Source organism: Labrus mixtus, chromosome 21 (genome assembly GCF_963584025.1).
Source record: "Labrus mixtus chromosome 21, fLabMix1.1, whole genome shotgun sequence".
Taxonomy (NCBI): domain Eukaryota; kingdom Metazoa; phylum Chordata; class Actinopteri; order Labriformes; family Labridae; genus Labrus; species Labrus mixtus.
Genome location: NC_083632.1, coordinates 23,861,537 through 23,889,429, shown reverse-complemented (window position 1 = coordinate 23,889,429; position 27,893 = coordinate 23,861,537). Strand labels below are relative to the sequence as shown.

The 27,893-nt window shown below is 40.9% G+C and overlaps 2 protein-coding genes across 2 annotated transcripts; both read right to left on the bottom strand.

The window, feature by feature from the left end:
• Positions 1–201: 201 nt before the first annotated feature.
• LOC132955965 (ubiquitin carboxyl-terminal hydrolase 31-like) lies at positions 202–17,926 on the bottom strand. Its single transcript, XM_061029074.1, has 16 exons — positions 15,822–17,926; positions 9,753–9,890; positions 9,439–9,527; positions 8,353–8,445; positions 7,979–8,114; positions 7,676–7,826; positions 7,301–7,487; positions 7,086–7,197; positions 6,893–6,987; positions 5,939–6,016; positions 5,649–5,778; positions 5,021–5,140; positions 4,650–4,875; positions 4,405–4,563; positions 4,160–4,312; positions 202–4,079 (listed from the first exon to the last, which is right to left on the bottom strand). Exons 1-16 carry the CDS (start codon positions 16,368–16,370, stop codon positions 2,557–2,559), a joined length of 3,939 nt encoding a protein of 1,312 aa, XP_060885057.1. The 5' UTR covers positions 16,371–17,926; the 3' UTR covers positions 202–2,556.
• Positions 17,927–18,221: 295 nt separating this feature from the next.
• On the bottom strand, positions 18,222–27,766 carry cog7 (component of oligomeric golgi complex 7). The gene is made up of 17 exons (XM_061029075.1): positions 27,258–27,766; positions 26,147–26,295; positions 25,933–26,049; positions 25,599–25,767; positions 25,416–25,498; positions 25,147–25,269; positions 24,775–24,973; positions 24,560–24,687; positions 24,308–24,462; positions 24,061–24,177; positions 23,324–23,389; positions 23,037–23,223; positions 22,776–22,916; positions 22,522–22,605; positions 22,203–22,317; positions 19,106–19,249; positions 18,222–19,004 (listed from the first exon to the last, which is right to left on the bottom strand). Exons 1-17 carry the CDS (start codon positions 27,421–27,423, stop codon positions 18,838–18,840), a joined length of 2,310 nt encoding a protein of 769 aa, XP_060885058.1. The 5' UTR covers positions 27,424–27,766; the 3' UTR covers positions 18,222–18,837.
• Between the last annotated feature and the right edge of the window lie 127 nt (positions 27,767–27,893).

Below are 27,893 nucleotides of genomic sequence, written 5' to 3'. Positions count from 1 at the left end.
AATGGAAGGGCATTTCTCCGGGACAAACTCATGTTTTAAGTGCTGCTTTATTTTACCTTACTTAATCTTTGTGTGAACACAGACGTTTTAGGTGAACACTGAGCCCCACCAAGTGGAGAAAATGAGAAATGTTGTTTTGAAAAACAAATATAAATATATCTTTACAGGGCCGTAAATGTAAAAGAAACCAACCAAAGCCACTTGTCTCAACACAATGTTACTTAATTACATTATTTTATTTTGTTATTGTTGTTTTTCTTGATTGATAAATCAATGCCATGACACACTGCTACCCCACAAAAATGGATTAACACAGTATGCTCTGAAAATGACATGAAATTCCAGAATATAAATGGAAAAATAAAAATTCTCATGCATTTGTGAAAATAAGCATTCACACACGTGTTGTATGAAGTTACTGCATACATTTCTTTTCATCAACACTATGACATACATATGTCAGTTTCTATACTGCATGTTGGACGTAATAGCACAGTATGGACACACTGTTGCCAGCAGGCACTAATGATGTCATTTTATTCCGCACCAGGAAGTGACAGAAAGCTAAATGAAGTAGCTTGAGGTCCGGCTGTTGGAGTTGCACATCACTCCTCCACTCCTCCACTGCGATACTGACATTCATAGACCTTTACTTCTGATGCATTTTGTTACTACTGTCGTAATGAGCTTACAAGTGTGTATGTGGGGAGGGGGGATGCATTCAAGTGCAATCTTTCACAGTGACACTTCTATTTGCCAAGATTTCAGTATTGTTGGAAATTTGGGGGGAGATTTGAATATACAAATATTGAATTTAAAAAAATGTGATTGGGCAAAAAAAAAGCAGTTATAAAGGCGAAGTTCTGAAACGTGAAAATGTGCATGTTCAGAAGCAGAGAACAAGCCTGCCCAAATGCCTTGGATGAAACACTGTTTTTGGAACTGTTTCACTGTCGTTTTTCATTTATCAAAGAAGATCCGGTTTCACTTCTCAAACCATTAAAGATGAAAAATGAAAGTGATACCGCATCTTGTAAGATGGCCATTAAAAAAATGTCCTAGCAAACGTTTTATATTGTGAGGAAAATGTGAGACAAATGAATACAGAAAACATCAATTTGAAAGTGAGTTGATTTACTTTGAGGGGGTGAATGAGCAATACTTATCATTCATACAAAATGTATATATTACTTTGAAGAAATGTGCAAACAAAGCTTTAATAAAGGATGCCTTAACATGCTCTCTGATGCTGGCATTTTGGAAAAATATACAGTTATAGAAATATATACACATCCAAGAGTAGCACGTCTACATACTCAGTGTGGGCATTAGCAAGAGTCTGCTTGCATAGTTAAGTGCATGCATAAGCAAATTTTCTTCATGCAACATCTGTTTTACACGTCACGAACAGTGATCTCAGTCTGAGTCGGTGAGTTCAGTGTCGGTCTACTCTGTTATGCAAGCTGAAGATGTGCACAAGCTGTGACGATGGGCTGAGTCAAACATACCATAATGCTCTATGTACATGTACAGTTTGAAATGAAGGCATCCCAGCTGTCTTTGAATGTGTCGTCAGTGTGTGTAGTGGCTTTTTTTTTTTTTTTACTTTAACCCTGTGTTCATCTGAGAGGAATGTTTGGAGATGTCTGGCAGTCTGACAAGAAGAGGCTGATCCCCCCTGTGAGGCAGATCAGAGGCGGTGTCGAGGTGGGACTGCATTTGTCTGAGGGGTAACAGGTAAATAAAAACACAAATATTTAAAGGACCATTACAAAGGAAGGTCTCCAGACATTAAACACCAACGACACATGCGTCATTCCTTCCCTTCTCGACCAACCCTCTTGATGACAATCTTCTATTTCTTTGCACAAAAACACTTAGGGCTGTTGCACAATTTCTACATAAAGGAGCGTATGTAAACAGCAGCTCAGGTTAAATAGGCTTAAGTGTGGTTTACTTGAAACAACATTTTCAGTGCTTAATAAATATTAAAATCCAGTTATAAATTTACCAACACCTGCAGTTATACAATTTAGATTAAATACTTTGATTATCTGAGGCACTGATGTTTGAAGTGGACATATGGCTCTCGATATTGAAGGAGAGCTGTACATAAAGATTTTGGGGGGGAATCATTTCACTGCATCAGCGTGATAAAACTGGACAGTAAACTTCCTTTGGTGACTGAGTAGTCCGTGTTTCATGTATCTCACTTTCCATCTTTGTGCAAAGTCAGTTTGAATTTCCACCTCCTGCTGAGATGTACCTCTCTCCTCTATGCTACAGACAGAACAAGGCAATCATTTCAATACATGTGCAGACCATGCTTATTTACAATACAGTATAATATTCCTCAAAATCAATGCAATCCATACAAAGTGCTTAGTTAAAATCCATTCCTAAATAACTTTTTCACAATGTGGACAGTAGGTGTCCAGTATGGCAGCTGGTTTCCAGTAAGCACTGAAAAGCTACAGGTGCTTTAAAGATGTCTGGTTTGATGGTTAAAACACCTCAGAGCTGCACTTAGAGAGATTGTTGTCAGGCCGTTAAACGTCACTTGGCCTTGTGGCTAGTTTGTGAAGAGTTGATGGGGATCTTCCTCGATTGCATTGTCTTTTTAGCAGGCTCTTTCTTCGAAGGCTCTTTTGCATTGGCAGAAGACTGCTGGGGGGTTGTTTCAGCTCCAGAAAGCTTGGACCTTGTGGAGGGCAGCAGTGAATGTTTAGCTGTAGCAGACGCCTTCAGGGACTCTTTGTCTTTGGCTGAGGTGGCGTTAGCCTCTGAGGCAGTGTTCTGGGCTTTCTTCCCAGCTCCCTGTAGGACTCCTTCTTTAGCTGCATCCCCTCCACCCTCCTCTGGACTTCCCTTAGCTTCCCCCGCCCCTGTCTTCCCACCATCAGTTGACTTGCGGGTCTCTTTTGGCCTCAGAGCCGTTTTAAAGAAGGATAGACCTTTCTCCTCTGTCTTACTGTTCCTGCGGGGCCCTCTTGATGGGGGGGCTGCACTTGAAGAGGAAACACCCACACTGGACGATCTGAGACTCACCATAGAAGAGCTGCTACTCGAGCTTCGGCCCGCTGGTCTGTTCTCAACAGCCCGACCCGACCTGCTCTCCCCTCTGCTCGCAGCACTCGACCTGGAGGGAGGACCTCCACTGTTAGCCTTCTTCTCTGGGACCAAGTTTGTCCTCGAAGAATCCCGGCTCGTGCTCCTCTCTGCTGCTTTAGTCCTTCCTGAGGCCGAGCTTTTCTCAGCTCCTGCTCTGGGTGACGTCCTCCTTGGAGGGTGCGAGCTTTGGGATCCTGGGGAGCCGCTCTTCCTCTGCTGGGAGGAGTCAGAACGTAACACCTCCGGGGTTTGGGATGCACCTTTCTTAGAGGGGGTCGCTGTTCTTGAAGAACTAGCCTTGCTAGCTTTAGCCGCACCCTCAATTTTGTCCTTGGGGCTGGACGCAGATGACGCACTCTTGGTCTGTGTTCGAGAAGGTAGCTTGTCAACAGCAGGGGATGCAGGAGACAGAGAGCTTGATGACGTGGAAGAGGTGGCGGGCCGCTTCTTAGGACTCCTTTCACTCTCCAACCCAGTTTTTGCTGAAGTCCTTTTAGCACCAGCACTATCTGCTACCCCGTTTCTTTGTTTTTGCTCTTTCGCTGCTGCCCCATGCCGAGGACTGACCTGTTCAGCAGTGTTGACAACATTGTTATTCTCCCCTGCTTGGATGGGGCTCCTCTGCTCCGTCTGGGCTGCCGCCTTGGACTGAACCTGCTCGATCAGCCTCCTACTACCCAGATTACTATCCAAAGCTGCGAGCGCTGAGCGGCCAACAGACAGTTTCTCCAGTTTAGGTGACCCAGGGAAGTTATCAACCACTTCTCCTATCATCTCCAGGGTTGGGGAGGAGGAATGGGACTCCAAGGAGAAGCGTGAGGGAGAGTTAGAGCGAAGTTGGAGCTTAGCGGAGTGTGGCCAGGTTGGTTTGGCGCCATTTTCACTTAGCACCAGTGGGCTGGCGATGGAAGATCTTGAGGAGAACGTTTGTCTCTGCATGCCTCTTACTGCCTGCCGGCTAGATAAACCTGCATGTTGGAAAGACACAAATCAGCAGAAGTTTCCTTGAGAGTCCGTGTGATTGTGTGCTTTTAGAGGAGTCTCTCACCATCATCCTCGCTCCGTTCAGCAGCAAACTCAGCAGACTCCGAGAGCGAGGCCAACGAGGTGCGTCTTGAGGAACCCGAAGAAGCTTGGCTCGGCGGACGGCTTCCCATCAGTCGACTTATCCAGTGCTCACACAAAGAGGAGCTAGTGGATCCTGAAAGATTCCACGCAAACAGTTTTTCAATCTTTATAAGTCTACCTACCTTTTTACAAACGATTGTATGGAGTTAAATATTAATAAATTACCTCCTACAGAACTGTTGGCAGACCACGATGGGATTGTGGCGCGTCTTTGATAAAACAGAATGTAGCCGGTCTGCTTACAGACCTCAACCTCAGGGATAGGCTGAACATCGCTATCATCAAAGCAGTACCACTGTCCATCAATGGAGTTCTTACAGTGAGCTTCAAGACACAACACAACAAAGTTTAATAATAAATCTTTCTATAAATAAAAAGTCTCTTAATACAACAGAACTAAATGTCATTACCTGTGTAATGTCCCCCCTGCATGGTCCCATGATGGTTACACACTGCGTACAGGTCATAAAGGTAGTCCTCCGGGTCACGGCCCATACCATAAGGCCGTCTCCACGGTGACCAATGGGAGGGGAGGCTCCAGCTGCTCTGGCTCCTCTTCACCATATGGGGTGCCATGTCCATGCCTGTGAGCGGGAACTTCACCATGTTCTGCATCTTCATTCTCCGATCTCCGTCCTGAAGGTACAACACATTTATGTATGGCATTTCATTTATCACAGCCAGTTAGCCAGTTCCACACATATTTTCTCTTTCTCTCTAGTATTTTTGTTTTATTTTACTTTGAAAAGCCTGATGCGCTGTGGCGCCTTTGTTTGCGTACCTGTCTGAAACGTTTCAGGTGGAGTATGAGGATGTCCGGCAGAGTCCACAGACTGAGCTTGATGCTGCCCTGCTGAAGCTGTTTACAGTGTGGACATCTCCATGCATCATCAGGAGCCAGCTGAAAATCACGAGAAGAAAAAAGGTATTAAAAATATTCCTGTGGTCTTGAAGGGAAGCCCTAAGCAGACATGCATCCACACATTTTATTTACATACTTTTCCCATAATTTCTGGTCCTTGATATCTTGACTTTTTCTACTTGTTATCTCAGGATGACAAATCAGACTGTCCCTTATAACAAATTAATCTGCTGTACTTTTTGGAGCTCTGGGGATATGAGTTACATAAGTCAGCTCTCAGGAAACAACCCAATATTACTAGTTAGCACAGATAAAGAAGTAGATGAAATGTATGGATGCATGTCTACTTCTATTATGACACAATTGTATGTTTTTTTTATATATAGCACGACATGAATTACATGAATTATGTCATGAACATTTTCTACAAAAAATTACAAATTAAAAAAGCTATAAATAATCAAAATAGTGCTGCAAATCAGAGTCCATAGATTAAAAGAAGTATAATCCATCAAAACGTCTCCCTTACTGACTGGACCCAGCGTACCTGCTCCTCTTTGGTGTAGAGCTGAAAGCACTGGGCGAGTGAGCAGGTCTGAGGCTGCAGGTGCTGCTCCTTCGCCTGCCGAACACTTTCAGCATCGGGGATGTATTCATCCTCTGTCCTTTTGAACAGACTGCAGGCAGAACATGATGCAAGTCAGGGGCAGATCAGAGGGAACTTCAAAAGTCTTTTACTACACCATATTTATGTTTGGACACACAGCTCACATATCCTCCTTGAGCCTAATAAAGAGTATGTGACTGGTGCTTCAGTCCTGGCCAGAGAGTACTTACTAGTCTTTTGTCTCCTTGTCCCATTCAACAACGATTTTGACATGAGGAGGACCTCCAGGACCACAAGACTTGAATGCCCTGTAGAAAACAAGATAGTAGAAGAGACTCAATTTTATTTCAGTTTCAGCTTCTTGGGTTGGTTAAATATTCACAATTTTCCCTCCACCACCCATATTTTTTACTTCCTATATGGTTAATAGATAACTAACAAACTGAAAATTAAATGAAACAAAGACAAAACTTAATTTCAGAATAAAAATGTAACACTTTGGAGTAAGATAAAGATATAAGTTAAAAAGGCATTTTAAAATCAATTAAAAAAAGGGGTGGGTTAAAGGAGGGCAGTGTGTCTTTGTTGTGTTTTCTTAAGATGATCATTTAAATCAGATTCATATCAGTACAGGATAATTAGAGGCCACACTGGAGCAAGCTTCAATGTTAGACTATCCCCATAAGCCACTCGTTGTTAACAGGAGAGAAATCATGGGGGGAAAAAGACTATGAAGGTCATCTGAGACACATAAATCTTTTGGTAATGACTTTGAGGAGGACCATGTTTTTTTAAATTGCACAGAATTCTATAAGGCCTTTACAAGTCTACTGAGGTACAATAAATTGGAGCTTTTGTACTGTTAGGCTGAGGTTTTCATTTCTGCCTTTTCATGTTTTCATGCAGCTGTCGAGCAGCAAAACACTTTTTTTTCTCATTCCCCTCATTTGAAAAAATCCATGCAACAAGCACAGAGGTCAACACATTCTTAGAAGAAAATCTATAACAGCAGACAAGCTATTATACATCTCAGGAGATATTTTAACATCAATACCACCAAAGAGTCGGCCTACATACTGAAGCTCTTCAATCAACTTCAACTGGATTGAGCACACTGCAGGCTTTACGTAATGACTGAAGTGAGTGTACAACACTCCCTCCTGGTGGTGATAAGTGGTAATTACCTCTCCACAGAGGGATGACAGAGCGGCTGCTCCTCCTGAGGCAAGAGATATGTGATTCCAACCACTCCTACCACACGCAGAGTGAAGGGCCCCACCTACAGAAGATCAGAGATTAGACAATAAAACATTATAAAATGTCAGAATGATGGAAAGATTGTTAAGATCAAAAGGTTTTGATGGATGTAATAAGGACCTGCACAAAGACTCCAGGGCGCAATAGATGTCGCATTTTCTCCAAGATTTCTTTCTGAAGTACATCCCATGTTACCGTTCGCTCCAAATACAGGATAAATGGATTACCGAACCTGCAGGAGGTACAAAAAAAATAATAAAAAATGAGAAAGTCTGACCTGCATCAGCTTGACAGATTTCTTTGAGTGAATAACTTATATTGATATTGTTTTATACCTGCGTCCCTGCTGTCCGGCACAGGCTCTGTTACACACCAACAGGACAATCTTCTCCGCCTGTCCGCTGTTCTTATTGGGACTCTGAGGTGGGCTTGTTGGCTCTTGTATTTGTGTGGGTATCCTGTTGTTATCTGTGCCATGCTTTAGGTTGTTCTGGTTAAGGTTGGCATGTGGGCTCCCACTCCCTGTTTTAAAGACGTAAAATACACAGTTACAAACGTGAAAAAATCTTCTTTAGAAAGTCAATCCAACAGGTCCCTGAATCAACCGCTTCTCCAATATTACTCCCTTCCTGAACTAATCTGAACTCCTCCTGGCATAAGGATGACGAAGAGCTAAAGTGATTTCTAAGGGAATAAACAGGATGCTGTACCGCCTCGCTTGGAGCGGATCTGCTCAGGTCTGAATAGCTCAGGTGTCTCGAAGGCAAAGATGGAGTCGCTCTCCTGAATGATCTCAAGGTCGTCATCGTCGTCACAGAAGGAGCGATGAAAGCCGTCAAAGTACATTTCAGTGAGGACGATCTGAACACACATGAGGAAGAAAAGACCATTTAGTTTGGTGAAAATACAGGAAACTAAACCCTTCTCTACCATCTAGTTTCCTTTAAGCATTATCTTTTTTTTATGACAGTGCATTAATGGACTTTGAAAAAAAGTTTGTAATAAGACGACACCTGTTGGGCAGGGATTTTGGTCTCTTGGGCCACAGCTTGTCTCAGCCTGGACACGGTGCCAGAAAGAGGCACGGCCACCCCGACTCGCATACAGTGGGAGCACTTTCCTTGGTACACCACTGTCACATACAGCGGCCTGCAACACAGAAAGACACGATTTTAATTGGCTGTTTCATAACCAGGGCTGGACGGATGTTTCAAAGATAGACAGAAACTTCTAATTTTAGCTTCCTCCTGTCAGATGTTTCTCAGAGTTTGACACTCTCTTTAATGCTCCGCTCAGTCTGGCTCTTGTCTCGTAACATTTTTGGATACAAGTATTATTATTTTTGGTCTGGTGAATATTTATTTCTTATGAGCTAGATCCAGCTTACCGTGTGTGAGGTACTGGGATTGGCAGTGAGATGCAGAGGAAAGGATCAAAGGTGTTGCTCTGTTTCTGGCAGTGAGGGCAGGTCAGAGAGGACCTAACCAGAGACATGATGAGAATCAATCAATACAATACAGCTTGAATGTTGTAAGCACAACAGTTTAAAGGAATAGCTCAATGTTTCTGAGAAAACGTTCATTCATCATGCTGAGATTAAAAAGATGATAGTGATCTCTTATCGGAATGCAACATTTCATTTGATGTGAAAATCTGGTTAGCTTAGCATCAGAGCTAGAAATAGGGTGAAACAGCTAGATGGGCTCTGCACAGAGGTAACTTTGCGAACAACTTACAAGCTAACTAAATTATAATTTCATAAATCACAGACCAGACTCCATGAAGTCCAGCATGAACCCCTGAAAACCACCTCCTGTTAGTTTACCCTTTTTTGGTACAATTCTAACAGCAATAAATAACATTTTCATGATTCTGACGTGATGGAAGGCAGATTTTGTTACTTGGGTTCAAAGCCAGGCTCGTTGTTTCCTTTCCCTCTCCGGTCTATGTGCTAAGCTAAGCTAACTGGCTCTAGCTGCACTCGATAGCTAACTGTCCAGAAGACTGATGAAATAGTGGCAGTCTTCTCAAAGTGTTGCTCTGCACTGTTTATGTTGCTCTACAGACCATAATAGTCTATTAAGACGTTGTGCATTGTTCTGTTCTTGATAAGTTCGCTGAATGTTTTAAACATTTCAGAATAAAAGATATTAAGTGACTTAAGATTATTTTATTGTGTTTTGTGTTCTGCTTTCGTTTTCCTGATGTAGAAGCATGCTGGATGACATTGTGGACTTTGTCTTATTGTTAGAGTTCCTCATTGATATTCAGATCATACCAAAACTGGTAGAAATTCAGTGTTTCAGTTTGTTGTAAACAGATGATTTGTTTTTTCATTGAATTTGAATTATGTGTTTTGTTAATTAAAGTCTTGTAAAAGAGGGGCAGATTATATAAGACTACTCTTCCCTCTGCTCCTTTTCATTCAAGATTATTATTATTATTAGCATTAGCATTAGCATTGAATTGTCACCTGTATTGTGCCTGAAACAACTCCTGTACAAAAGAGCCAGGTGCTGGTAGTGGAGAACCTTCAGGGGGATTTTCTTCTTCTACTGGAGGCTGAAAAACAAGACAAACACAGTTATTGAGGAAAAATAAAATGTTGTGCTTTTTAAATAACTTTAGCAATGTTTGAAAGATCACAACTGATGGAAGACACAAAAGAGGAAACGTTCATTTGAAACACTGGTTGCTTAGATGTTTACATGGTACAGGTATGTAGCTGGATAAAGAGTACACTTGGCTTCAGTTGTGTCCTCACACTCTGTATAGCTTGTTGTTTACCTTCCTCGGTGGTCTGATTTCAGGATGGACGATGTGGTTGAGGTCTTCATGAACTCTATCCAGCAGCCAGAGCAAGAATTCCTGGGCATCGTGCTGGGAGTTCCCCTTGAACTGCAGGGCGCTCTTGGACACCACGTTCTGCAGCAGACAACAGCAGGGCACACACATGGTGGTTTACGAGGACATTTTCCATTTGTGACGTCACTGCTTATAAAATATTCAGTATGTTTGACCGGAGTGAAGATCAGCACAACCTAAAGGTCAGCAGAGGTGGGTGAGGGGGAGACACAGGCGTGGAGTAGCTCTGGAAAACCAGGACGAGGGCTAAGAATCGACAGCTTGTCGAACTGACTGTTAGCTTTCAGAGATGAAAACAGTGTGTACTCTACAGAGCCGTCAGTTGTAAAGTCACCTTCACTGGCTATCAAATGTCACGCGAGGTCAAAGACACGAGGGGACAGAGCACTCGGAGCCGTCACAGCTGGCCCCATGGGACTTTCTGCCTCATTTTGAAGGCATGACCCGAGCAGCCTCAGCACTTTGAAAAGCAGCCCTAGAAAAATGTGCAAATAAAGGGCTAGCCTTTTCTTCTATGACTTTGCCACAAAGGTTGTTTTAAGTAAAGGTTTGTTGAAAAAAAATCACATCTCAGGTTAGTCTGAGAACAGAGAAGAGAAGACAACTCTGAGACAGTCAGAAGTGCATCTTTATATCAGCTGAGTATCTGTATCAACAAATCACCAATCACAGTCGCCGACACATATCTGTTGCCTCACATCAATTAAAGGATGGTAAGCCAGTCAGGCCCATGTTAAAACCTTTTGCTTTTGGAAACAACAACAAACATATTTTGCATGGAAATAAAACTAGAGCTTAATCATAGCTCGATCAAGATGTATTTATTTTTTCAGTTTTTCTAACAATAATGCATTTAAACCAATTTTAATAAAACAGTATTTGTGTTTGAGCTGTGTAAGAATTGAAAAGTGCTTTTATCTGAGTTTGTGATTGATAACCAGGCTACATGTTGTTTCTCCAAAAATGATTCTTTATGTGTAAGTAGGTGAAATTACTGTAACGGTTGATTTGTAAATGTGTAAGATTGAATTTGTGCTTCTTTAAAGGACATGTGAAGAAGACTGGAATGACATGAACAGTGTTCACTAAAGGTGTTTTGATGCTGACTTATAGTGGTCCAGGGCCTGGACGGGGGAATTAATAACAACAAAAATGAATAATAAAAAAAAAAAAACAGTATTAGAATCAGCTCCTGACTAAAAAGTCATTTTCAACATCAGCTCTGATTTTCTGATCCAGAGTTAGATGATAAAATCAGAGCAAACTTTTAAAAACAGGCCTTTAAACTGTCGGGAAGAAGACAGTGAGTCAAAATAGTGATTGATATTAATGACATGTTGTTGTTGATATGTTAGACATATATCTCTTATCCTAATACATAAAGGACTGTGTGAAAAACACTTCTTAAGTGACTAATATAGAACATAAATCTAACAAACATTTTCGCATTGTGTTTCCCTGCACTATTAAAAAAGTTCTAATAAAGTCATGTTATGAAATGTTATGAAATGATGAGACAGCATGTTTTTATGGGTTTATTTTTCCCTGAGCATCGACAGCCAGGTGACTAACAGGAAGTAGATCAGAATACCTGCTCTGATTGTTTCATAGAGTAAGAAGTCTTCACCTCTGTACTTTTTAAGATCATTGATTTCCTATTAAAGAATATGTTTCTGATGATTAAATCACACTGTTTTAAAATTCAGCAACTGATGGCTGGGTACCACCTTATGACATCTGCTCCTGGCTACAGATACCTCTGAAGGGAACCTGGAGTTTGCCACCTTAATAGATGTTTTTTCACAAGCAAAACAGTTTGTTTTGGTAAAAATGAAGAAGTAAAATACTCGATTACTACACAGACAACCAGATGTGTTCACTGAGAGGTTTGAACATAACAGAAAAAAATGAGTGGCTTTCTATTTCTATTTCTTTTTACAGTAGGCTGAAATATAGGAAACATACTTGTAGCCGTTATCAGCAGCCACGTTTTACAACCTCTCTTCCTGCAGGACTCAGGACTGTGGATTAACATCTGGGTTTATTTTACCAAGAAACAAAGGAACTGATCAATTATTTAAGTCTCCCTCTCAGACAGGCTCTGGAAGACAGGATATTATGAACTTTTACAACACCTGGAATAAACAATAGAGCGGAAACAGAACACTCTGCTATCTACGAATTGACCTCAAAGACATGAACTGTGACCGAAACCAGTCTCTGCAAAGTCGTAAAATTGACCATCTGTTGAAGGACTGCTGAAGAACTGAATTAAACCACAGCTTTCAATTCTGCATCAAATGAACATTTATGTCTTTCTTCATCTAGATATTTGTAATTGTCACATTGAACGTATTATAATCATCTTTTTAAACTCAAAATCTGATCTTCAGAACAGGAATAAGAGTTATATTATGTTTAATAGGAATTTGACGTGGAGCGCTATTGCCATCTAGTGTTAGAATATCCATGAATACGTAACCTTCATAATTATACATTTAGATGTGTTATAAAGCATACTCTTTGATATTAGCTATGGAAGGTGTTATTTAAAGACACCAACTTCTTTTCCTACTTTATTAATATATCTTATTAAGAATGTTGACTGTATAACATGTTTTTGTTCACCTACAGGCTGGGATTAACTGAGGATGTTCCCAGATGGTGTGATTTTCATCTCAACATGAATCTGATAGAAATGTTTGTCTAAATATATGACGTGAACCTACATCAACGTGGATCTGATAGAAATAATATCAAAATGAATGTATGGTGAGGTATATATGTTTAGATTCTTATTCTTAATCTTATTGAGTAAACTCGGCTTAATTTAAACAATTGTCCTCCAGTCAGAATGGGAGTCACCCCTCTTTGCCTGCAGACCCCCCTCTTCTCATCCAGTTGATAAGAGTTCACACTGAGCTCAGATCTTTAGTTTTTTTCTTTTTGTTTTTGGTTTGTGAAGTTTAGAGCTTCAGCTCTTGCTCTCTTCTCTTCGGACTTCGGTCCAAATCACTTCTTTTAAGTTTGTGCCGTAGAGACGAGTCTCTGCCGAACTTTCTTTTTCACGCACAATTTTTGGAAACATCAATTCTTTCTGGCTCAAGCAAGGTTTTTGAACTTTCTTCTCTCAAGTCTTTGCTCTTCAATTTTGAACGCCAATTCCTTAGTTTGGATTCATCGAGATGGCCATCCGGTTAATCTGAATTGGAAATCGACGTATCAAAAGACTCTTTAATATTTTTTTCCTGTTGGATCCTCTTGGAGCTTCTGAGACGACGGCTGAACCGACGTACAATCTCCATCCCAGCTGCACACTCCGACCAAGTTGTTAAGGTATCTAATCTGGCCCGTGGACCTCTCTGGGCCTGAAAAGAACCACTTGCCAGAGACTGAAACGTGGGACCAGCCGGCGGAGTTCAATTGAACACATCTCACAGTAAGACTGCTGGTGGCAAGGGGTGTTGGAAGATTAAGTCTTGAGTCGTGTCTATTCAGAGCCCTCCTTTAAATCCAAATAGAATCCCAAAATTACTTTATCAACTTTTTCTTTTTGACCATTTTCTGATCAAGTCATTCAAACAATACCGCGTCTTATCTCATTACTAAATATATAATGTCACCATACATTATAATTGCATTATCCTGATCATAATAATCATATTCTTTATCTGTTTCATCTATACATTATTGTTTACCCCTTTTATATAAAATTTTACACATAAAATTCAGGACTTTGTCTGTGTGTTTTCTTGTTTAACATTTCCAGAACTTACTTCTTTCAAGATATGAAACTGACTGATTAATTAATTAACTTATACCATTAAAGTTATTTTCTTCCATTAACAGGAAGTGGTGCTTCCTTCTTTTAATCCGAGGTTAAATAAAGATATAACATCTTAATAATTTAATTACGGTACATACTTCATAAATGATTTAGAAAGACATCCTCCAGATCATTGTTTTCTCATCTTGAACTGAAGATGTTCACATGTTCTTTTCTGGACAGGAGCCACATGGCATGAATAATATAAAGCAGTACTCCAAATAATAATGAACGGATTACACCATAACAAAAGATTCGTATTCCTCCAACAGAAAAACATCTAAAAATAAGAAAATAATGATCTATGAAATCACGTGTTGTATCACCATTTGTTTGATTTACTGATAAGTTTAACAGCCACATTGTCAAAAATAAGAGAGTTTGGTGGATCATACTTTGATGTGTACACAAAAACAACAGCGTCTGATGTACACTGTGGAACATGTCGGTTAATTCCCCCGTGTTATTAGTACGGATGTCTTCCTAATGATCTTTAAGTGCTCTCAGTTTGGGCTCACATTGTGGTCTGAGGGAAGAGACACACACACATCACATGAGCAGTCTTTAGTCCTAATGTGTACCTTAAAAACAACTGCATGTTGTTTCATTAGTGGAAAATAAGGTTTGGGAAAAATAACTTGAAAAGGACAAATGTAACTTTTTACAAACTCATTAAAGAGACGGTTTAGGAAAGTCAATGCTTTGGTTTTAAAATGTGCAGTTCTTTGTTGTTTTCTAATCAGAACATAAAAAGAATGATGAAGAAAAACTGTTTTTTTATCAGCTGAAATATTACATTCCTTCATAAGGGAGGACATTTGAGTGGCTATGAGTTACAGATAGGATTTCTAGTTCGTATCAAATACCACGCTGCTGAATTTGATGAATATTCTTTATCCAAGAGTTTGACAGTCTGAGTTTGCACTTCATTTCCAAACTGAGTTACACATGTTCAAGGCCTCTCACTCTGAACACAATAATCTATATTCAATCAGACAGTTTGTACTCTGGCTGGCAACCAAGGTAGATAAAAAATGGACAGAAATAGTAACACTGTCAAGAATAAGCAATGGGTTGAATGGTCCAGTTCAATCTCTGTTGTGTATTTTGAGCTTTTCAAAGAAGAAAATGGGTTATAGGACAGAAGAGGGAGGCATAAAATAAAGTATCCCTGATGTGAACAAACACATCTTTGTGATTGTGGCACACCAACTTTTTGACTTCTAGGACGCAGGTTTCTGAGGAGGAAAGATGAAGTAGTGAGAGAGGCCTGAAGAAAGGCTGATAAGTATGGGACAATAAAAAATAGATGAGTGTCATTACAGCTCTGCTGACCACTTACTGTACAACAACTTTCAAAGAAAAGGTGTGCTGATGGGGAACAGTCTCTGCTTGTTTCATTAGGATTTATCTTCCTTCTGAGGCCCCTGCCTGTTTAAAGGATGAGTTTTATGCCTCTGTTGCCAAGTGCTTGATCATTGGTGGGTTGAGCTGGACCTCTTCAAATAATAATACAAAGGGTAGACCTGTAAGTTAAATGAGCTAACTGTGGTTGGGATTTGGCAATCCATGAATACAAATTGGTTGATTGATGGATTGTCTAATCCTGTGTGGAAAGGAAAGAAATGTCATGAGATTTTGAAAAATGTATATTTCATATTGTAGGCTGACCAATGGGATCAAAGCATTAACATATGATTCATAGATGTCACCTTTGTGCTTTATGCTTATGGCCTCACTCTTCATGTATTATGCTTGATTGCAGTGCACAGTCAGCACAAACTGAGGCATGGATGACCCTGTTTTTTTATGAAAGCCATCTGTAATCCTATACCTTACACTACTTTTTAAAAATATAGATGTGGACTGACTAAAATGTAAATAAGATTTAGGGTGGTGTGTCTGCTCACTAAAAAAGATCATATCCTCAGCTGACATTTTTTGCTTGTAACAAGTTCCTGTGAGAGTTTTAAAATAGCTCAGGGGCACTGAAGATATCTGGAAACTTTGTTCTAGGAAGGTAACATGATCTAATTTGGGTCTTTAAAAAAGATCCAGTCCCTCTGCATCAGTGGATGCAGACTGTTTGTCTTACTATTGTTGTTATTGGCCTACTTTTGAACATCAATACAATCCCCTTGTTAGTCCCCCCTGCATTTGATTACCTTGAAGTCTCTGCTGTGCTGAGGTGTGTACTCGAAGGTCCACAGAGCCCGGACCAGCCCGGAGAGCTGCTCTGTTACCTCCCCAGACTCCTGCTGCTGCTGCTGGCTCCCCTTCTTCTGCACCAGCACCCCGTTGGACTTGGTTTTGTCACTGCTGCTGCTGGTGGTGGTGGTCTCTGCCCCCTTGAACTGCTCCAGAGCCAGGTACTCTGCGAACAGCTCCGTGTTGCTCAGGCACTGTAGGATAGCGTTCATGAAGCAGGTGTTCCCGTGGTTCTTGAGCCCGGCAACACCTGGTACTTTGTCCCCGAACGGGAACCCCCCACAGTCGCTGTCGTCTGACGGTAGCGACCCCCCGATGGTGTTGGGGATCGAACCCGCGTCGTCCTTCTCGTCCTCGGCGGCCTGCTCGTCGGTGCCGAAATGAGACAGAGTCGACAGAGTCCGGAGAACTCTGTTCATAAAGCTCCCCACCGAGCGGACCGAGCTCCTCCGGAAGAGCTTTTTGCTGAAGGATTTCTTCTCCTTGTTACTGACAACTTTCGACATGGTGGCTCTGATTGGCGTTCCCGCTTTTTAATGCTTTAAATGCAGAAATAAGGGCCCCCCTCGTGCACAGATAGCCCCTCTAGTTTGACAGAGGCCTGAGCTTATTTCACAGAAACATAAAGGCCTGCCACTTCTGGGGATCATATCATATGGAAGCAGTAGCATCAAATCAGCCCACTTGCAACACTGCGTCGGATTGCATAAACAGCCTCCATGGAGAGCCGCTCGGGGTCGTCCCGCAGCAGCCCGCAGCCATCCTCTTTACCGGTCCTCCCGGTGACATAACATCACCTGTGTCATTGTTCACACACAAAAACAAGGCGCTGAGGAACAATGTCTGCCGGACATAAATATCAGCGTTCACAATAAGGCTGAGAGTGACGAGCTCATCCTTTATTAAAGAACCCGCAGCTCCACCCTATCAGAAGGTATTTCTACCCCTTCAGCAGTCACATCCGCGGAGATGTTGGCGTGTCGGTGGTATTTACCCGGTGCTCGGTGGATGTCTTCCTTAAATCGCCTCCACAGTTGGCGCGCGCGCAGGAGGAACACCCTGACCCGTGCGCCACAGCCCGCTGCTCCCTCGCGCTCGGCTGCTGCTGCTGCTGCTGCTGTGGAGCATCGCTTCCGGTGCCAGATGTGAATGGTGTCCACAACATCCGAAAGTTTGTCTTTAATTCAGACACTTATCTCACTTTGCGTGCGTCTTAATTCCTCCCCTTCCTCTTTTCAGATGGTTTTCACGAGCAGGTCGCTTCTTCTCCCGTCTCCATCATCATCTGTAGGCTGAGATTCTGCAGGCAGGCAGGCAGGCAGGCAGCAGGGCGGTGACGGCTGACGTCAGGGCCAAACACTGGTCCATGTTGGAGGAGAGCAGGTACAGCAGCATGTGATGCCGGATGATGCTCCAGTCCCGTCTCTGGACACCACCGACACTTTGGCAGCAATGGCAACATATTATCACAATACTGAAGCTATAAATAGAAATTCTATTGACATACCGTGCCAAATATGACGGTAGAAAACGCTAGCTGAACAAAGGTTAGGCTACCATTATCAAAAATAATATTAATGCCCTACAGGCTTAACAGTGGATTTTATCTTAATATTAATTTAATTGCCTCCTGAAATGAAACAAATGATACATAAAAAAGGCTGCAACAGACGTATTCCTGTTATCTTTAGAATTAAACCTGTAAGTAATCAAATCTTTCAAATGAATGATCACTTCTGTACTAGTGTAATTAATGCTGCAGTCGATAACATTATGAAGTGCCAATCACTTTTCTGTTTTATCAGATGTTTTAATGATATTATAAAAACCCTAAGCTCTGCTTTTATCATTCAGGATTCTTACCTGTGTTCAGGAAAGTCCTCCATTTCTGCATGTATTCCCTCGACGGTTGAATGTGACAGACAGACACGACATTTTCATGACTTGAGGGTGAAAATGCATTCTATATCAGTTCAGAGCACAAAAAAGTAGGCTAAAATGCTGCACTTCACGGACATGAGTAATGTTATTTGTTCCACAAGTGGAAGTGTACATACCTTGTATTATTCTATTATTGTATATTTTCTCCCTTTATTTAACTGATGTACATACGTTTGATTTTTAACTTTATATATTATATTATATTCCTGTTTTCTTGAGCTGTTGTGACAAAAAAATGTCCCCCATGGGGATCAATAAAGTTTAACTTTATCTTTATCCAATGTAAGACTGTAAAATGGATTTAGAAAAAGATAATTCATTTAACAACACTGGAGACATTCCATTGGAAAATAATTAACCGCCTATTTCATATAATGATAATTAACAGTTTAATAAAACTTCAATTAACTCCATGATGGTGTCAATGTTTTATGGACAGATTTTCACGTTACTGCATGTAAATATACGGAAATGGAGACAATCTGTGTTCTTTGTAAAGTCCCTGCAACAACAACAGAGATAAACAGAGAGCCATCACCTCATCCTGTGGTGTTTGATTTAGAAAGATTTCCTTTATATCATTTTAAATTATAGATGAATTATGTTAGTAAAACAAATTAACAAATATATAGGTCCTGTAGATTTCAAATGCTTGCAGACAACCCCTGATATAGCCTCTGTTACTTCCTTAAATGCTTCAACAATTTAAAAATACAGAAATGAAAGAAATGATGGACACTTGATCTGGCTTGACTTGAAGGCATTATAACCAGTGAGACATCATTTAAAGCCAACGTTAATCAGTATAAAAAAAAAGTCTGGACCAACCCTGATTTCAATCTCTATCCCAAAGAAGACTATAATCCCAAAATGCTTTAGCCCCTATTTAAGACTTAAAAGGCTGTAACATGTAACCCCTCCTCTTCTGATATCACATTCTTCTTTGACGGGTCAAACCTGCCCGTCAGTCCCATATGCTGCTCTGACAGCCTCTACACTAACACAGTCCTTTGTTCTTCTTCTCAGTTGTTGTTAGTAGTCGATGAATCGAAGGGCAGCGATGGTAGAGGCAAGACGACGGGGCAGCAGTTTGGCCGTCTGCCGGTAGTCTTCTGGTTTTGCTCTCAGCAGAGTGACGATGTGCTGCAGGGTTCGGGACGGCTGCAGGCCAAGAGCGTCCATCACATTACTCAGATAGTCTGTGGAGCAAGAACAGGAGTCGTCATGCTAATTGTACATAACAACTCAAGTGGAAGCTACAGTTTCCTAAAAGTCATCTAAACATTGATTTTCTGAATACCGATATCTGTGGCCAGCTGTTTGGTGGAATGGACGCCGAGTTGGGGAATGAGCAGGATGGCGTCACAGTACGTCTGCATGGTTGCCCGAGCGATGGAGCCCAGCCAGTAGTCTGCTGTGTTGTCCAGCTCAGGAAGGTCATCGCCTAAGACAGAAGGAAGGTGAGGTTTTCAAAAGTCAGTCAGTTCACAACCGGTTTCCAGACAGGACAGTGATGCTAGAGTATAGAACATTTAAAAAGTAGTAACTATGATCCTACACAAACACTGACACAAGTCCATGATGTGTTATGACGGTATCAAATTGATTCCCTTTGCCATGGTTGTATTAAAACAGGACTGGTTTGACCTTTATCTTAATAGTTTCTAAATATTTAAATAAAATTGGGAATGCTTTTAATTCAAACTGAAGCCAAATAAACATCACTGTGTCACAGAACAGTGTGAAAAACAGATGAAGCAGGATCTATATTCTCCCTTTAATCTTTTTACAGAAATGTTTTGCAAATGAAAGGATTGTAGGCTTGTTTAAAAACCACTGATTGAAGGTCTCATTTGGGTATTACAATATATGCTCATTTGTTGATAAAAATACATTATTTGATAACATGGCAAGTACTTTATTGTGTTATGTGTTTATTGAGTCTCTGTCACCTTAAATATTTTATTTTGAGCTTATATACCACCTGTCACACCCATTCACACCTTTTCACACACTGATGGTAGTGACCGCTATGTAGTATCAACAGAAGTAACTAATCCCATTCATACACCGCCACTGAAGCAGCGGGAGCAATTCAGGGTTAAGTGTCTTGCCAAGGGAATCGGACATGTTGCTCAGCTGGGGATCGAACCCGACAACTCTACCAACTGAGCCACAGCCGGCCCCACAAAGCTACCCTAAAATGTGCATTAATGCTCAACTCAATAGCTTAGGGAAGGAAGTCTACTTTAACACAACTTTTTATTCTTTTGACATTTTTTTTTACCAAATACTAATGTAGTTCATTTCTGAAAATGGGATGGAACAGAGTCATTGCAAAAATGTGCCCTTAAACACAGCCCCATTCTTAAATCAAGATACATGGAGAGTAAATAAGATCAATAACTTGTGAATAAAAACAGTTAAAAATGATTTAGAAATGTAGTCTTCCCTGATCAATATCACATAATATCAACTTCTCCCATCTAAACTGGACAAAGGGTTTTAAAATGGGAAGAAAATGGTTTGATTGCAAGTTGTTTGGAGGAGATCTATTTTTATTTGAACAGCTGAAGCATGAATACAGTCTTCCAAGGTGCAAACCGTCTTCCTTCTTCTGAAGCTTGTGGAGCTCCTTCATGTACTGCCGTCTTATCTGCTGGCCATCTTCTCTCACCAGAACTTTGACTGTTGAAAAGTCATTCAGAAGAAGCTCGAGCATGTGACAAGGATCCAGGAGAATATGGACTTTTAGTGCGGGGTCTTCAGGATGGTATAGAAAGAGAGAAAATATCAGTTATTCATTAAATCATTTTTTTGTTCTCATCTATTTTTCTGTATTCATCTGTGTATAAGAGTACATTTATAAATTCAACAGTGTACTACCCAGACAACAAAGGTACAGTATTCAGGTAATCAACATCTATTCAAAGTTAAGAAGATAAACCTTATTGTAATCATGATATTTTCAGCTCTCTCACTCACTTGCACAATGATATTCCACATCAAATTGCCTCAGATTTTGTGTGAGGAAAGATAAAGCAGTTTATTGTGGATAGTACTTCATCTTAACATGAAACAAATATAACCTGAATTATTTAAATCATTAACAGTCTCTGTGCTTCAGTACAGAACATACAGTAACTCATTTATTATTAACATGAGCTCAGTACATGGCTGTATTCTTCAAACTATTTATTGTACTTATTGCTTTATATCTTATTTTAATTCTATATGTTATATTTCTACTGCTATATTCTTTGTAAGAGCATCTGTAACGATTAAGAACTATATTAATAACCAGATTCAATTTTCTCTGAACTCACACAAAGTGAAGTTTTTTTTAAATTTGGTAACAGTTTGTACAAATCTTAAGACACTACATCAACCATGTAACATTGATGTCATCCTGTATAACCTACACAATATATGAGGTTCAGTTCAGTTTATGTTACTGACGGATAATTACGACACAAAGTTAGTTTTTTAATGTCCACATTTAGGTGGAGTATTACATTCATCATAACGTCAGATAACCATATTTACAGTCTGTGGTTAACCACCGAGGTGAACCTTTAGCTTCTAACATCACACAAACTCATTATTTTCAACATCTTAACAACAAACATTTCTAAACCATTGACTGTAAATAATGGACTACACTGAGTACAGTTAGCCGACTGGTTTACAAGCTAACGCTAAACAAGCTAGGTCCGTAAATATAAATACCGACACGAGTATGCAGTAAATATAATACTACTGTATCACTTACCGAAAACAACTGAAGCATCAACTTCTTGGATGGTCTCTTAACCGCACAGCAAGCCATGTATGATGTCAGATATGTGTTAAACAAACTCTCCAAACGAAGTAAAAAAAGAGGAGAAATCAGAGGCTGTTAGCCTCCTGACCTGCTGACCTGATAGACATGCAGCGCGCAGAGCTGTCAATCAAATCTACCACAACCCTTATATGGGCATAGTCGTTTTCCTTAATAGAATAAAATCCGACGAGTTATAAAAAAATTCACCCCCCACAGTGTGAGGAGAAGGGGCCGTCAACTTATCAGATATATCTCGTTTTTTGTACCAGGCTGTAAACATGTTGATTCCTGTGGTAAAAACGGGCTTTTTTGCCTGTGGGCTTATGGCACTTCCGGCGCTTCTGCAGCCAGCCTCAAGCGGAACCTCGAGGAACTGCAGTTTTTTGTACTTCCGCATTGGCTTCATTTTTCCAGATCGGAGGTTGCCCCTTGGTTTAAAATGACAAATTTAAATTTTTGGGGTTTGGGAATATTCAGGAAGAGCAATACAACTGAAACAAATAGGTTTGAAATAAAAATAAATATTATGTGGAGTGTAAGATTAAGAAGAGAGGGAGGATTGATGTGCAGGAACCTTGCTCTGGAGGGAAAGGAAGCTTCCCAGCATGAAGGGCCATCTCTAGAGCCGGGTCCTCCTGAGTCACAAATGGCTCCAGGTGAAGTGGCAGAGACATCAGGTACTGTCCTATCTGGAACACACACATCAAAATTGATAAATAAAATGTCAGAGAGTTCTGGGATATTACCTTTTCTACGTGTTTTAGTTGTGAATAAGTACAAAAACACCACCAACATCTTCTTATGAGGAAAGTCCTGGTGTTTATTATATTCATCTGCACATTGTAAACATATCTATCGTGATTTATGGATGATTTGAATTGGCTGTCACTCACATTTGTGATGTATTCTTGAGGTGACAGGCTGAACGTAGGCAGGTCCTCTGTGTAGCTCTCTCCGAGACCAGGTTCCTCTTGTCTCTGCACAGAAACAGAAATCAAACAGCACGAGCTGAGATTAAAATAGACACAGAGCGTTTAACACTCAAATGCACACAGACGTAGCAGCAGCAGCAGCTCTCTTCCATGCACTCAAAAATCGTCAAAGAGGATCTGAAATCAAATCATCAAGAAACTTGACACTTAATCACCTCCATCTTGGAAACGAGGATGAGCTGGTGTTTGATCTGCAGGAAAACGGAGTCGAAGGCCAGCTGGTTGGCCTGCTGGTTGAGTCTGGTCAGAGCTGCTCTGGCCTCTGCTAACAGGTTGGAGTTACCGGTTCCTTTCTCCTGACAGACAAAACGAAGAAATGCATGAAAGCAGCTGCAAAGTTTCCTAAAAAAAAGTCCTGATACCAAGGGAAAGTTTAACAAGACTGAGTTCTATTCACAGAATGCTCTGCTTGATACCTTCAGGGAGTAGAGGACCTCCATCAGGCTGTTGTATTCAGCCATGTTTCCCCTCTGAAGGTAGTTGTATTCCTGCCAGGGGTTCTTGATGGCGCTCTTTCTCTCAGTGGAGCTGGCCTCCTGTATGCCCGTCAGGCTGCGTGGGCTGTACGACTCTGACAAGTACTTACCTGCCGTGCCCAGAATCCTGTGAGTAAGAAACTACAATGTTTACATCTCTATGTTGTCTTGTTTAAAGTTTTTTCTTAAGAGATGAATGGTGTTAACAATATAAACATTTCTCTTACTTGTTGGAAAGCTGCTGCTCAAATTCTCCACATTGTCTTAGTAGTTCTCCACAAGTGGCAATAATCCTGAAAAAACACAACACACATCTCTTCAGTGAAGGGCTGCTGTGGAGGATTTGGTCAGTCCCATTAGAATTGGCTGTTAAATATGAAGTTTTGACTTTTTTTATTTCTGTTGCTTCAATTCATCTGCAGACCAACCTGTGTTTTTATGTTACCTGAAATGACCAGGCTTTGTTAAATTTAAAGTTATTTCTCAGTGTTTAAGTTACATCACTTTTGTTTTTAAGTACACCATTAATCAGATGAAGGTTTAAGTCCGCTACAGTAGTGGGCTAAAGTTAGCAGCAGCTCCTAAAGCCATATCAAAGGACATCGGACAAACACAGATCTTGAAGGTGAAACTGCTTTATTTTTATGTGTTTTATTAACATGGTTCTTTTGTTTTGGATTACAGAGACCTCTGGGTATAACTTGGTTCCTGGAGAAAATAAACTCTATTGTGATAGAAGACCGACAAAGTGTCATTTGAGACTCGGTTATAAAGTGAACTGTCTGCCATGTCATTGTTCTGGCATTCCTGTGTCTACAATGACTCAGCTGAAAAGCAAAAGTGCAGAGATGCTGGTGACAAATTAAAGTTGACGGCAGGTTTTCTGGACTGAAAAAATGAATCCAAAACTTTTACCAGACAGCCCTACATTGGTACATGTAAAAAATAAATAAATATGATTAACCTGACAGAGTTCTGGAAGGCGGTCCAGTCTTCTTGGAAAAGAGATGAACTTGAAGTATCCTCCAGTTTACATTTCTTCCTGATCGATTGCAGAGTTGTCGAGAAGTCTGACACATACCTGAAAAAAGAGTTCAATCACAATCCATTTAAATAAAGGTCCACAGTCTAATCATGAGGCAAATGATTTCTATCAACTCAGCGTAGAGGTAGGTAAACTGTACTTGATGGTGACAATAAAGGATGTTTACTTGGTGAAGAGGGCTTTGAGGGCTTTGAGGAGACCACACACGGCCAGCCCGTCTGTCAGTTTGACACAGCGGTCCACAGCAGCACCGGCAAGGCCGAACAACTTCCCAACGGAGTGACTCAACTCTTCCACACAATCAATGACCTCCCCATGTTCCTAAAATAGAAGAGTACAGGGAGAGTAACACTGAAGAACTAAGAATATAAAGTTAATAGATAACGTGTTTGTATGTGTGAGAGTTTGGGGTACACACCAATGGTACAGCACTGATCTGGATGAGCAGGTGAGCTTCCTCCAGCTCTCCATACTGCAGCTGGTAAGGTTTGTAGGGGTCATACAGCGCACACACCAGCTCATTCACTTTCAGCAGATTATTCTCACCTGTGGAGGAAACACAGCTCAGAACATAAGGATCAAACTCTGCCCACATCTCCAGCAACTACAGTCATGCCATATCTGAACACAGACCCAGGTGGGGCAGCATGGCGGCTTCCAGGCTGCGTCCGAAGGTGGAGGCGGTGTGATGGAGTTCGAGCAGGGTGTCTAGACGCTCCTCTTGGGCGGAGCGCTCAACGGCCGCGCTCAGGCAGACAGGGATGGAGGGGACCATGGCACCGAGGGTTTGGATGAGCAACACCGTCACCACCTCATACGGGTTCTTGAACACCTGTTTCGGTTATAACAGTACAAACAAAAATGAATGAATTAAAGTTATCGTAAAGGAACTACTTTTTCAGGATGCTCATGATCCAACCAATTTAACTAGTGGGTTAGCATAGCTGGAACTTGTCACCGCAGTGCAGCTTGTTATGTGTCTGTAGTGTTTACTCTATGTCTCACCTGGCTGCTCCATTGTAGTTGGGAGTGCCACATGGAGAGCAAGGTGTCGTAGAATTCAGACAGCTGCTGATTTAAACTGAGCTCACTCTGAGACAGATCCTGCCACATGCTCACCAACTGGCCCTGGAGATGCACAAAACAGACATGCACTCATGAATTGAGCAAGTAAAAAAACTACACCTGTCATAACATGAAGGGATATTATCTTGGACGTCTAATTTTTAATTAATTATTACAGTCAGGTAATCAGTGAGGCCTGTAGCACCTACTTTATGACACTTGTAGTAGTAAGTGAGGAGCTGTGGCATTCTGTCTATCTCTGTGAAGACTTTAACAAACAGCTTGGCTTGGTCTGCAGGGGGGAAAAACGTAAACAGCCGATTACTTGAGTACACTGGAGGTTGAATTCCTGCTGGAAGAAGTTTGAAAGCTTGAGTGTCACAGCTTCCTACCTATGGACATGGAATTAAAGGTTGCCACAATCTGTGGGCTGGCCAGAGCCTCCAGTCTGTTTTTCAGAGCCTCTAGGTGGACACACTTTTCAGAGTAGTCGGGTGTGTCCACCAACATGGCCAAACTGTTCTGCATGCTGGTCAGCTTGGAGGAAATGACTGCAAAGTCCTGGAAAAGGAAAGGACCATATTCAAGACACATGACCACAGAATAATATCTGAATGTTCCAGGATCAGTTTTTAGACACTTAAACACACAAACAACCCTATTTTTTGTTGAGTTAGAAATTCAGTTAGTTGAATGGAGTCCTGTTGCAATGTCTTTGCTTTCTACCTGTGTTTTGAAGGTCTCTTCAATGTCTGCACTCAGTGTGCTCCATTTGTCCGCCTCCTGCAGAGCTTCAGCTGCCAGCTGCATTCGACCTTTCACTTGATCTATCTCCACCAGGACCTGGGGAAAATAAGGCACCATATGGAAATCATACTTCAGAAATATCCTTTAAGTATGCCTATGCTTGTAAATGTAGCAGAGAAGAACTTATGCACACCTGCATAGACTGCACAGTGTCTTGCTCGAACTTCTTAATGTCCTCTTTGACCAGAATCATTTGATCTTTGAGGAAGGAAGCCTCCTGTTTAAGAGCGTCCACATCTCGCAGCACTCTGGGCATGTTTTGCAGCGCCTGGTTACTGGTCTCTACACAAACAACAGTAGTTATTAAGTTAATGGAGAAAATGAAAAATAAATATTGGGTGCCACTCGAAAATGTGTTTTTCAACAACATATGTAAGATGTAATAATAGAAATCCAACCAATTTATAGCAACACCTTTTGTGGTTTTATTTTTGGTGGGGTCATTCTGCTGAATAAAAAACATGAAACAGTTTTCGTTACTTTTTTGCCATGTCATTGGTATCAACGATTGTAGGCTATCTGACAAATTCACCTCTCTTTATAATAAAGTACAGAATAAAGAACCACAAACTTCATCCTTGCTAAACAACTAAAAAGTTAAAGCCCACCCCCATGTGAAATTCAAAGATGTCAGCATAGTGTATGTAACAGACACACTAAAAATATCTGGTCTATTTAGCAATACCAATTTTCTGATTAAATAACTGGTATAACTATAATATATTAATGACATTAATATTGTATCCTTTTTAATTTCTGCAAACTATTTCCGTTGACAGCACATTCCCAAACGTGTCTTAAGCAAGCTACTGGTACATCAATTTCATGTAAAGATTTTAGACAACTTTTCTGAAATATAATCCAATAAATGTACAAGACCATATATATGGTTGCCAGACAATCTTGTAATAAAGAAAAGAGCAATTCAACAAAATCAGCCTTGAGAAGGTTGTAATGAAAATGTTGATTTAGCCTAATGGAAGCTGTTTAGAGTGCTTTGTAATTGTTCTGCATTAGACTTCACCCTCGGTAAACAAATAGAATAGACTGAACTTTACAATAGTTCTTGTTGTAGCACCCAAACTGCAATCAAGAGGTAGAACATTATGACAGAACTGTTTTAGGCTTCATAAGATTTGACCAGGAGTTTATGAGGAACTGACAGCAGGAGAAAACCAGGTCCGTTACGCAGACAGAGAAACTGATAATAAATACATGTATAGGACGTTAACTAACATACTGACCCTCAATGGCATTGTTGACTTCCTGGATGAACAGCTGCAGCTTCATGACCAGTGTAGCTGCGTGTGTGTCCGCCTTCCCCGGCGCGTCCTTCTGCACCACCTTGAAGGCTCCATTCACCCAGTCCTTCACATCAAAATCATCGTCCAGGAACTTAGAGAAATCCATTTGACCTCTCTGCTCATTTACTGGAGCAAACAGTTGGGGGTGTCTCAGTCAAACTCCTCTTCTGCAGTGCAGTCTGTGTCATCGAAGCATTGCTAACGTTAGCTAGTTTTTCCCAAACAACGGCTTCGACACGAATATAAAATAAATAGCCCAAGAAAATGAAATTATCATTACAACTAAATATAGTTCCAACAAGGCGACGGCTTCCTCCAGAGTTATTTTTAAATGTCTACGACTTTAAATGAGAATATTAGACACATTTCAAATGTTTGATGCTAACAGTACTACCGACACTTGACAACAACTTCCTCGAGGTGCTTTCTATTTACCTTCCCCGGAAACAAGCGTCAGCACAACATACCGACCCTGAAGAATAGTGTCTATAGAATGACGAACATTTTCACAACAAAATGAGACAATTTGCTTGATTTTTTTTAAGCAATACTATATTTTGCAGAGAGGGAAACGAA

Excerpts from the sequence above, each read along its gene's own strand:
- LOC132955965 (XM_061029074.1), bottom strand. The coding sequence starts at position 16,370 with ATGTCGAAAGTTGTCAGTAACAAGGAGAAGAAATCCTTCAGCAAAAAG. Across the intron at positions 9,528-9,752 it reads AAATCAGACCACCGAGGAAG|CCTCCAGTAGAAGAAGAAAA; the intron begins GTAAACAACAAG and ends CTTGTTTTTCAG. Across the intron at positions 7,488-7,675 it reads GATCCGCTCCAAGCGAGGCG|GGAGTGGGAGCCCACATGCC; the intron begins GTACAGCATCCT and ends TCTTTAAAACAG.
- cog7 (XM_061029075.1), bottom strand. The coding sequence starts at position 27,423 with ATGGATTTCTCTAAGTTCCTGGACGATGATTTTGATGTGAAGGACTGG. Across the intron at positions 24,974-25,146 it reads AACTACAATGGAGCAGCCAG|GTGTTCAAGAACCCGTATGA; the intron begins GTGAGACATAGA and ends TAACCGAAACAG. Across the intron at positions 19,005-19,105 it reads ACAGCTGGCCACAGATATCG|ACTATCTGAGTAATGTGATG; the intron begins GTATTCAGAAAA and ends CTTGCTCCACAG.